This window comes from Cydia fagiglandana, chromosome 8 (genome assembly GCF_963556715.1).
Source record: "Cydia fagiglandana chromosome 8, ilCydFagi1.1, whole genome shotgun sequence".
Classification (NCBI taxonomy): Eukaryota; Metazoa; Arthropoda; class Insecta; order Lepidoptera; family Tortricidae; genus Cydia; species Cydia fagiglandana.
Genome location: NC_085939.1, coordinates 19,798,845 through 19,809,251, shown reverse-complemented (window position 1 = coordinate 19,809,251; position 10,407 = coordinate 19,798,845). Strand labels below are relative to the sequence as shown.

Genomic DNA, 10,407 nt, shown 5'->3' with positions numbered 1-10,407 from the left:
AGGCCAATGAGGCCAATGAGTGCACAAATTACACGAGGTGTTTTCGACTACTTTTTGGCTACTATTAAATTTGTTCGATTACTGAATGTTTTTGTTATATTAGCAGGGAAGAGAGGCTCTTCTCTCTCATTATGGAATTTGGTTGAGTGAGCCACTGTACCCGGCTATTTTTTTCCAAGCCACTGTTCCGTCATTGGCCCTATATACTACTTTTTTACCTTCACACTGTCAATATTGTGTATCGAGTTCGTACCTTTTCAACCATAATGACATATTAATATAAATATCTCTAACAAAAGGCCCATTGTCCGTTTGCTAACGGATATGAAATACTATTCGTGCGATATTATGAAATGGGTTTCGAAAAACGATTAAGATACTTATAGTCTGTATCTTTGGGTATTTAAATAAAAGTAAACAAAATCGACCCTCAAATGGCTCCATAAGCCAGTTGAAGGTAGATGAAAATATTACACGATCAAATAATGTAGGTAGGTTACAGTCAGGTTGTTCAGTGACAGACGATTTAGTATTTGGTTGGTTAACCAATAAATGTAATAACTACCCGAAAATGTATAATACATTTATTTAAATACCTAAAGATGAGTATAGGGTGGGATGTGGATCCGATGAGTGGCTTTTATCCAACCTCTGTATGTATTTTCTAATTACTTTCAGTTGTCGAATTACCCGCTAGATGTCGCTGTACCTTGCGTGGAAAATCCTACTTCGCGTTGTTAAGATTTTTCGGGGAAACATGACCTCTGGTTATTCATCTTATTATGTTATGCTGATATAGTAGGTAGGTAGTAAGGGTGCTTAAATATTTGGCGGTTTTTTAGGGTTCCGTACCCAACCGTAAAGTGTCATTCTGTGGAATTTGCTAACTATGTAAACAAAAGTCAGTAGTAAATTCATTATTCAGAGACAATTCAATATGGCGGTTTGTTTACATTGTTAGCAAGTTCCATAGAACGACACTTTAGGGTGGGCAGGGTTTTTACCCTTTGGGTACGGAGCCCTAAAAACAGTAATTGTATAGAAATATTTAAAGATTTTCTTCCCCAAGATGAAAGTCAAGCTTGTCAAAGTGAGCAAAGTCGGGAATAAAGGAGGCATGAATTATTTCTTTCCTTTGTAATGTTGAGGGATTTCCTCGTATTACGTTTTTGGGTGAAATCATGTTGTGGTATTCACATGCATAATAAAAAAGACGTACAATCGAGCAAATATATCGGAAGGAATTTTATTTGAAAGAAACGGGAAATAATTACGATAAAAATAATTTAATGATTTCGCTATTTTATGTTAAGAACCCTTCAACATGCACACTAGCGCCACTACTAAATTATCGTGATTATTTAAATTTCACGAAAGGTATTTAAAAAAGGAGGCCGCTACGGACTGTATTGTGTATTTAAGTACCTTTTGAATACATCAAACTAGTTTTTATGTTGCTGGATTTGTCAATCTATGCGTCCAAAGTAAAAACGGCCATTTTTGTTTTGAGTTTCTAGATCGACGAATCCAGCAACATAAAAACTAGTTTGATGTATTCAAAAGGTACTTAAATACACAATAGCGGCCTCCATTTTTAAATACCTGTCGTTAAATTTAAATAATCACGATCATTTAGCAGTGGCGTGCACGTGGAAGGCTCTAGGTAAGTATATTAAGTTTTCATGCCAAGATGTTCATATATAAATTAAGCGTATCGTTTTAAAATGACCGGCAACCTTCAAATCAAGAGTGAACAGGCACCTTCTGGGCGAGCTCGCTCCATCGTAGGCCACGTCTACGCCTCGGCTAGTCTGTGGCCAAGAGTAAGCCCATTCATAATAAAAAAAAAAAAAAAAATGAGAGCGTAAGATCTATTGTATGGCAGCGGCTTTTTTGCGGCGGATTCATGTAACTTATAAGTAGCCAATTCCGGCAAAGTTATAAATGGCTATCTAACTGCGTCCCTTCATTTAATGGGCAGGCATTGACACAAAAACACCTGGCCCTTTTTTATTGATAGTGGTCATTTAGTGTAATGACGGCTATCTATTGATGCCTGTTGATATATCCAAGTGGACTGTGTATGTGTGAGCGAGACAGCACTGTGCACGTATAGAGTGGTGATGTCCCGCTTGCACAACGGAGTGGGGCATCAGTGTAATGACCGTGCAAAGTTGGATCTACACAGTCGTTGATAATGTAACAGTTGGTCTAATCGTTGTCTGGAAGATATCGCTTTGTAGTATAACCTATTAACTACCTCCAGACATTGTATCGTATTTTTAATACGTATCCCAAATAATCTAATGTAACATCGTCTTAAAAAGTGAAATCATTAGGTCAACATTATTTTCGTTGTCTGGTTTCTGACCTGTCACGCTTCTCTTTTTGTCTTTTATCAAATCAACTCGAATTTTGACCCCATTACTGTGACTTTTTTTTCGAAAAACATCTTAATCACCAAACAATTTATCAAACAGAACTGGTGTCAGTCCATTTAACCCAATTTTTAACATTACTACCACTTAAGTAGAAAAGACCGGGCCGTTTAGGGTTATTTAAAAAGTGGTCCAATAAACCCCCGTCTACCCTTGAAGACCACCACCATTGAAGAGTAAATAGTTGTTACCATACATCTTCACTAAATGGACACTTTTACACTTTAAACTCTTTTAAAGCGGCTCTCAACTTTTCTCATTTGCCCTGACACTTTAAAAGTGTGAAATAAATAAAGAATGAAAGTTTGGAAGAGGAGTTATCACGTAGGGGCCTATTCGGACTCTAAATATCGCAACTTGATTTGTTAGTGACATACGAGTACATGTCACTAACAAATCATTACCGACTTGTTTTCAAAATTTATAAAACACTACGCTAAACCTAAAAAAAAAACAATGTTATTCCAAAAATGCCTTACCTACATCATTTTGGGAAAGAGCTGATACTCTTCAAACTGATGGATCGATTTCTAACAAAAAATCGGTCGAAATCGGTCGATGGAGAGTTAATGTCACAGACACACAGCTTTGAAACCTATTTTCGTGTATGATGAGTGCATCCATATTTTTATACTTGACTGTACCTTTATATTCATATAATTTTTTTTTTATTATAAACTGATCGGCGATTGGCTCTAGACACACCCGATGGAAAGTGAAGACAGAGCCTAAGATGGAGCTCACCGGTTCAGTAATAGCCTATTCACTCTAGCTTTAAAGAGACCGAGGTCATATTTCTCAGGGAATACAGATGCCGGGAGCGCATTCCATTCCTTAGCCGTCCTTACCAAAAAAGACGAGGCAAATCGTTTTGTGCGGACAAATGGAATATTAACCACGAACGGGTGCATTCGCTCCCCGCGCCTGGATGTCCGATGATGGAAAGGGGATGGATGGTGGGATCAGATCATGCAGCTCTTAATAATAGTGCTGCTAGCTTGCTTTTCAATTGCTCTTAGAGGTTGTCATATCCGTTGAATCATCAAATCAAGTCAAGATTTCAAATTTCGAATATACCTCAAGGTGAGCAATAAATAACGGAAACTTACCTCTAATCTTAGGTACAAAAAGACGTAAGCGCCTTGGATTTCTAACCAAGTTACTGCTTTTTGTTAAAGAGGGTGTTTAAAGATATACTTCCTTTTTGCTTGATGTTTTCCAGGTACAGGACTTTTCAAGCGTGGTTTTCCATTTGATAGATTTATTTGAGTGAGGTTTTCAAGTCAAGCACAAAATGTAGGCGTAAAATATGTAGATCTACCTACTTAAGTGAGTAATAGTAAAACTAAAAGGAACGATTGGAAAAAATCTTGCGGTTTTAAAGCTCGGTGTAGACTTTTTCGGTAGGTTAGAGATAGAGAGATCGGACCGGTGTTTAGAAACGGGTCACTCACGTATTTTAAGTCGAAAAACGCTCGACGTGTTTCACTCCGTACCGTGTAGTGTCATCAGGAGCTGGCGTTGACGATGACGGACCGAGCGTTTTTCGACTTAAAATAAATAGGCATAAGTATTTAATATGTCTGCGTCTCACGAAAGTTTCGTTATTAAAATCACGAGATCTTGCCAGAAACGGCGAATTTTCTATTTTTCCTTTGATAATTTTGTATTTACTTATAATTCATAATAATATAAATATGTAATTAAAAAATGTCAAAAGTTACACATGTTCATAATTCATAAAATGAATGTAAACGGTACCTTTATGAGATTTTACTCAGTCTCCTTCTTCCTGGCGTTATCCCGGCATTTTACCACGGCTGAAGCGGTCTTGGCTTCAGTAGGTAGTAGAGCATGAGTGGACTGTATATTATTAAAGAATCTTTTAGGAAAAAATAGTTTATTTCAGAAACCACACAAAATATGCATTGTCACAGGAAAGAAAATTAAAGAAGTGCCGCTATGGCAACTAAATAACATTATTTTTAATATTTTAAATTTAGAACTTATAGTTCTTATTTCAATGTTGCTAACATTATTCCCCCACGAGAATCATATGAAATTAAATAAGTAGGTACCTATGTTAATATGAGCAACATTTAACAATTACAGTTAAATTAATATAACTTACATTTTAAAGAAAACAACTGATGATCTGGTAATCAACACAAATGTTAACATATATAAACAAAAGCTCTTTGTTTACAGAATTTAAGAATTAACCATTTGACATTCCTTTGTAGTCATTATATTTTGAACCGTAATTCCTTTATGATGGCAAGTATGTTGCCGCTACCTTTACAATAGGCATTTTAGACACATTAAACTAACATATTTTATGTAATTATTGTTAAGTTATTGGGAGTACACATATTTTTGTAATAGACCTTTGTGAATATGACCGCTTTTCCAAGGGTCGCTCAACTGCGCGTACTATGCAGTTCTTCCCCGGGAACAAGTTATTTACCCTCGCCATGAGCCACTCGAGAGGAGGTGAATTGTCACTACGCATTACAATTAAACTACGAATACCGAACTCGCACGACGCAGTGAACCGTGGTGTAGACATGAAGCACATCAGCTGAGTTGTGGCAACGGCATTCAGTCTGAAACACATTACACATTTATGTATAACCTTTTTTACAGTGGTCTATTACACAGTGCCTTTGTCATGAATAACATAAGATTACATTTTGTCTTGCATCTAGTAAACATATATGCTCATTTCTTGCAAGCAAGTTTGTTATAGGTGACTGTTTTGGCAATATTGCCGGATGCTGTGCAGCATAAGGAAGCGACGCGTTTTGCAATCAACCACCAACTCGTATAATGCCTTCGCCATCAAGGAAGGGAGTTAGCAGATTTAAATTACCTTTAAGTTGCTTGTCAGATTGCAGCATCCTTAAATCATCTGAAAGGAATTGAGCTTTCTCATGTTTGACTATAGTTAAGTCCTTAAGGTTCTGAGAAGTTGGTTTGACATTATTGCAAAACCTAAGGATATATGCAAGAACACGAGTCATTTTTGCTATAGTAGAGAACTTTTTTATTATTTCAAAGAGATCAGGGTTGTGCACTGTGGTTGTAAGGCACAGAGTACTGGTATGATCAGCTTTCAGTTCAGGTAGCTCGGTGGGCAGAGGTGAATATTCTGAAAATATACAATCTTCATTATGGAGGATTAATTGCCCATGCCCATCATGATATTTTGTGAAAAGAGTTTGATTCTGTGGCACATGCAACCTCTTTTCTAGATTGAGAAATCCATTGAGTGCCAGGTGAGAAGTTTTTCCTAACTCAGAGTTGACTTCTTGCTCTAAAGGGAACTTATTGGGCTGTGAGACCTCATATTTATTATCTGCTAGCTTTGTAGATTCCCTAAAAGGTTTTTCGCAATAGTCTTGCTCTGGTATTTTATCTAGGAAAATTTCAGTCACCTTTTTAGTTTCCCCAAAAGCACTTGACAGGTCGCTTTGATATTCATTGCATTCCGTACAAAGCCAGTACAGTACAGTATATTACCTGCTTGGACTTTTTTCTTGCAGGCAGCTGCAGTCGACCACCGATGATCACGCCAAATGATGTCTGCACTAGTGTCGGACCTTGTGGCGTAGCGGCGCATGCTATTGAAGTACTCGAAGCTGCAGCACTCGAGGTTGTAAGGCTCGGTGCGGAAGTACTTGGAGTGCCCGCAGTCACGATAGGCTGTTTGGTTGCTTGGTCTCCATTATTCTTCGTCTGCGTCAGAAGAATCTGAAAGAAGACACCAGCATCTAGCAGCAAATCCACATCACCATGCTTATTAAAATTCTCATCGGCTAGTTTGCAGTTAGTAGGCAATGTAATGTGCGACTTGTTAATAGGAATCTGTGGCAACTTCGTTGTTATTTTTTCAACAACCTTGCAATTGACATTTATTTTGAATGGATAAACAGCAGAATGCACATCAAGGTTTATACATTTGTCAATCGCATGCTTGGCATTATTGATACCAGTTATTTTAGAACTAGTATTTTGCATCGGTAATCCCAATTTATCCACAATCTTCTGTGTAATGAACGATGCCTGTGAGCAACCATCTAACAATGCCTGGCAATATATTACTCGCCCTGACTTAGTAATCAGCTTGACACGAGCAGAAGGCAAAACTATATTATGGGCCCTATTCCTTGTTGCAGACAAAGTTACAGAAGGAGTAGGCTTGTCTTGATGCAATAAGCTATTGTGCTGTAGCTTGCACACCTTACACCGAAAATGAAATTTGCATTTGCGCTTATGTTGCGACAAACAAATCTTACACAAGTTGTTTGTTGAAGCGAACTCCATGCGTTTATGAATGGAAGCTAAATTAAAACTCGGGCAATTATATAATCTGTGTGCACACTTACAGTATAAACATTGCCGTTGAGGCTGATGCGCTGACAGCTTTGCTTGTGCAGCCTCAGGACGGCTGACAAAGCTCTGCGAAGGCCCCTTCACGTCAGTGTTTTCAAATGCTAGGGCACGTTTTTCAACATATCCTAGGAATTCCTTTACCGTGGGCGACACATTCTTATCTCGCTCCAGTTGAAATGCTCTGTAGGTAGGCAGGTCAATCTTCTTAGATAGGATGCAAATGATTATGGCATCCCACTTATCTACCGGCTCACCCAGGTTTTGCAGAGCAGCAAGGTGCTGTTTGACAACTGAAATGAAATTTCGTAAATTAGTGACATTAGATCGCGTGATTGTAGGCATATCTAGTAGTGCATTAACATGTTCTTGCGTAATTCGAACTTTATTATCGTATCGTTCCTTCAGTAAGCGCAGTGCTTCTGGGTAGCTGTTGTCTTCTAATGGCAGATTTTTTATTAAATCGAGTGGTTCATCACTTAAAAAACCTTTAAGATAATACAGCTTCTGCACCGCTGAAAAGGAAGTACACTTGTCGATCATGGCTGTGAACATGTTTGAAAATTCGTAATATTCTGTGTATTTACCTGTGAATGTTTTTATGACGACTCGAGGCAGCTTGAGGTTCTCCGACTTGACACTTACGCTAGGGCTCGCTTGAGGAGGGTTGTCTCTCAGGCGGATGACATTTATTATACTTTCTAGCTGAGCTAACAATAAAATGTAGTTGTCTTCAACCTCCTCATCGTCGGTGGCGAGAGTAGCTGGTGGGGAGGAAAAAAGCGAGGCAACCTTGCTAGTGAGGCGCTCATATTCACGAAAGGCCTCTAGAAGCCTAGCTTTCTTTGCTAGCACTAACTCTATCGGCGAATTTATGAGCGCTTCTCGGTCAAAGCTGTTTTTTAAACGTGTAATTGACCCTTTGGCGCGACCACGCGCGGCTATTGCCTCTTTCTGTTCGGTGTCTGACATTTTTACAATTCTGTATAAAATGCTTTAAACAATCACTACACTTTATAAGCACTAAACAATGCTACACTACTTTTATACACTAATACACGAGTCACAAGTAATTTACTAACACGGCAAATTAAATTGTTCAAACAAGAAACGGATTAATGGCGTCGTCGCTTTATCGCTGTGTTGCGTTTTCTCGGCGTTCACGTACGGCGCTGCGATTGGTCGAGGAACTCGAGGATTGCGCAATGCTGCCGCCCGCACGAGCACGAAGGGATGCGTTCAGGTTGCACGTTGACTACACGAGACGAATGTTTCTTGCACGCACTGAGAGCGCTAGTTGGTGCTTCATAGCGTTTTATATGAATCTTGCGTTTTTCTTCGTATTGCGCCGCTCGGCTTTGCAAGACGGCGAAAGAAAAAACGATAATTATTTCATTCTTCTGTTATTGCGCCGTTGGCGCGAAAAATGTAATATTGCACTCTTTATCATTTGTAATGCGCCGCTCAGGACTTCAATAAGTCGGCGTGATAAAGAATGATTTCTGACCTTCAATGTAGTTTATTGCGTGATTCCATCTTCGGCGCTGATTTTCTCCATAGAAGGACCATATGAAAGGTCTTGGCCTTCACATGATGTTGGAATTTAAAAACAGGCGAAAATATGTATTAAAATGTAAAAATCGAAATCACGCTACATTATCGTAGGAAAGAAAATTAAAGAAGTGCCGCTATGGCAACTAAATAACATTATTTTTAATATTTTAAATTTAGAACTTATAGTTCTTATTTCAATGTTGCTAACAACGGCTCATGGGAGCCTGGGGTCCGCTTGACAACTAATCCCATGATTTGACGTAGGCACTAGTTTTTACGAAAGCGACTGCCATCTGACCTTCCAACCCAGATGAGATTTGACTCAGTATTCCACTTTAGCCCGAACTGTAAGCCCCAATACGTTAACTCCGTTCAACCGGACCAAGAGTCCGTAAATAAGTTAGCGACTGTTTCGGACGTCTGTCGGCAGTCGCATGAGACCATAATCCGATGTCACACTACATTACAAAACGTTCCTAGGGCACAATTACAGTGTGTTCGAAAACCCGTTAACTAAGTATTTTGTCATTGCAAGTGACATGCAGAGTTAGCCTGGTCTGACTCTAGTTTTATTAACATAGCCATGCGCGCGACATCTCTCAGCGTTACCTCTCCATTGCAATAAAATACTGACATCCTTAGCAGCTTCACACTCTCTTGGAATATCGACCTTACGCTACACAACTTAAGGTACAGGATAGTCCACAGGCTTGTCACTGCGCTGGGTCGTAAGCTGTAATCCCCTGTTTAACTTTAGTGAACAAATTAACTTGTCCGCTGAAGCGGGGAACATGGATTATAAGGGAAGTTTCAATTGGACAACAAGTTTACTGTACACGTGTAATAATATAAATAATAATAATTCAGCCTATATAATACGTCCCACTGCTGGGCACAGGCCTCTTCTCATGCGCGAGAGGGCTGGGCTAATAGTCCCCACGCTAGCCCAATGCGGATTGGGGACTTCACATACACCTTTGTACACGTGTACAGTATGAAAATATGTGCATAAGCGGTCCCTTGCGTAGTCACTTTAACCCCACAAACGCTTTTTTCCGTATACGTCCCAGACAATTTGGGCTGTAATTTACAATTAAAAGGTTATTCAGTAGCAAATTTTTGAGAAGGGCGTTCAAGGGGGTAATTGATTAAAAGATAAAGATAAAAGATTAAAAAAAAATAGTTTATTCAAGTAGGCATATTACAATGCGCTTATGAACGTCAAATAAACCTTTACCGGCTCCAACCGTACACCTCTGCCCCGAGTAGATTTAAATCCCCCCTCAATTGGAGGAGGGTATCCCAATATGGGACCGGCAACAAACTCGGCGGGACACATCTTTTAAAACCTTTAAAACGGTTAAAAAACTTTTAAGTCAATCTAGCACAATCGTTAGTGAAAATATGTAGTGGTATGAACGGGTCTCATTAACTTAAATCCGATGTTGCAGCTGCGTTGCATCACTGACGTCCCAGCGAAATGTCAACTGAGACTGTGTGCATATCACTGAAAATGTGTACAAAATGCAAGTGTTTAAAGTGGCCTAGTATAAAGCTTGAAATATCTAGAACAGTCCTGTATGTGTTAGTAAAAAGTCCTGTTTTCATGTCTAGAATTAGATATAGCTAAATAAGTCCAACAGCGGCCGTACCGAGAAATCTTATGCCAGCTTCCTAAGCTTAACATTTCTTCTAAAGTAAGGTTTTAAATAGGAGCCCCACACCTTTGAAAAGTCCCCGCCCCACGTTGGGCGCCAACACATTTTACTGTCCACACGAAAGACATTAGTTTTCTGGAACGTTTTTATAAAAAAATTAACGTTGTTTCTTTTTGTAAAAAAATAAATATTAAAAATAAATATTATAGGAATGTTTTACACAAATTGACTAAGCCCCACCGTAAGCCCAAGAAGGCTTGTGTTGTGGGTACTCAAACAACGATATATTTAATATATAAATACTTAAATACATATAAAACAACCATGACTCAGGAACAAATATCTGTATCATCATACAAATAAAT

General features: G+C 38.8%; 1 protein-coding gene across 1 annotated transcript; it reads right to left on the bottom strand.

The window, feature by feature from the left end:
- Nucleotides 1–4,289: 4,289 nt before the first annotated feature.
- On the bottom strand, nt 4,290–7,877 carry LOC134667078 (uncharacterized). The gene is made up of 3 exons (XM_063524373.1): nt 6,827–7,877; nt 5,961–6,191; nt 4,290–5,044 (listed from the first exon to the last, which is right to left on the bottom strand). Exons 1-2 carry the CDS (start codon nt 7,800–7,802, stop codon nt 6,166–6,168), a joined length of 1,002 nt encoding a protein of 333 aa, XP_063380443.1. The 5' UTR covers nt 7,803–7,877; the 3' UTR covers nt 4,290–5,044; nt 5,961–6,165.
- Between the last annotated feature and the right edge of the window lie 2,530 nt (nt 7,878–10,407).

Bases quoted from the DNA above. Each gene is read 5' to 3' on its own strand.
- LOC134667078 (XM_063524373.1), bottom strand. From the start codon at position 7,802: ATGTCAGACACCGAACAGAAAGAGGCAATAGCCGCGCGTGGTCGCGCC. The intron at 6,192-6,826 runs GTAAGTGTGCAC...GTCTTCTTTCAG, and splicing joins TCAACGGCAATGTTTATACT to ATTCTTCTGACGCAGACGAA.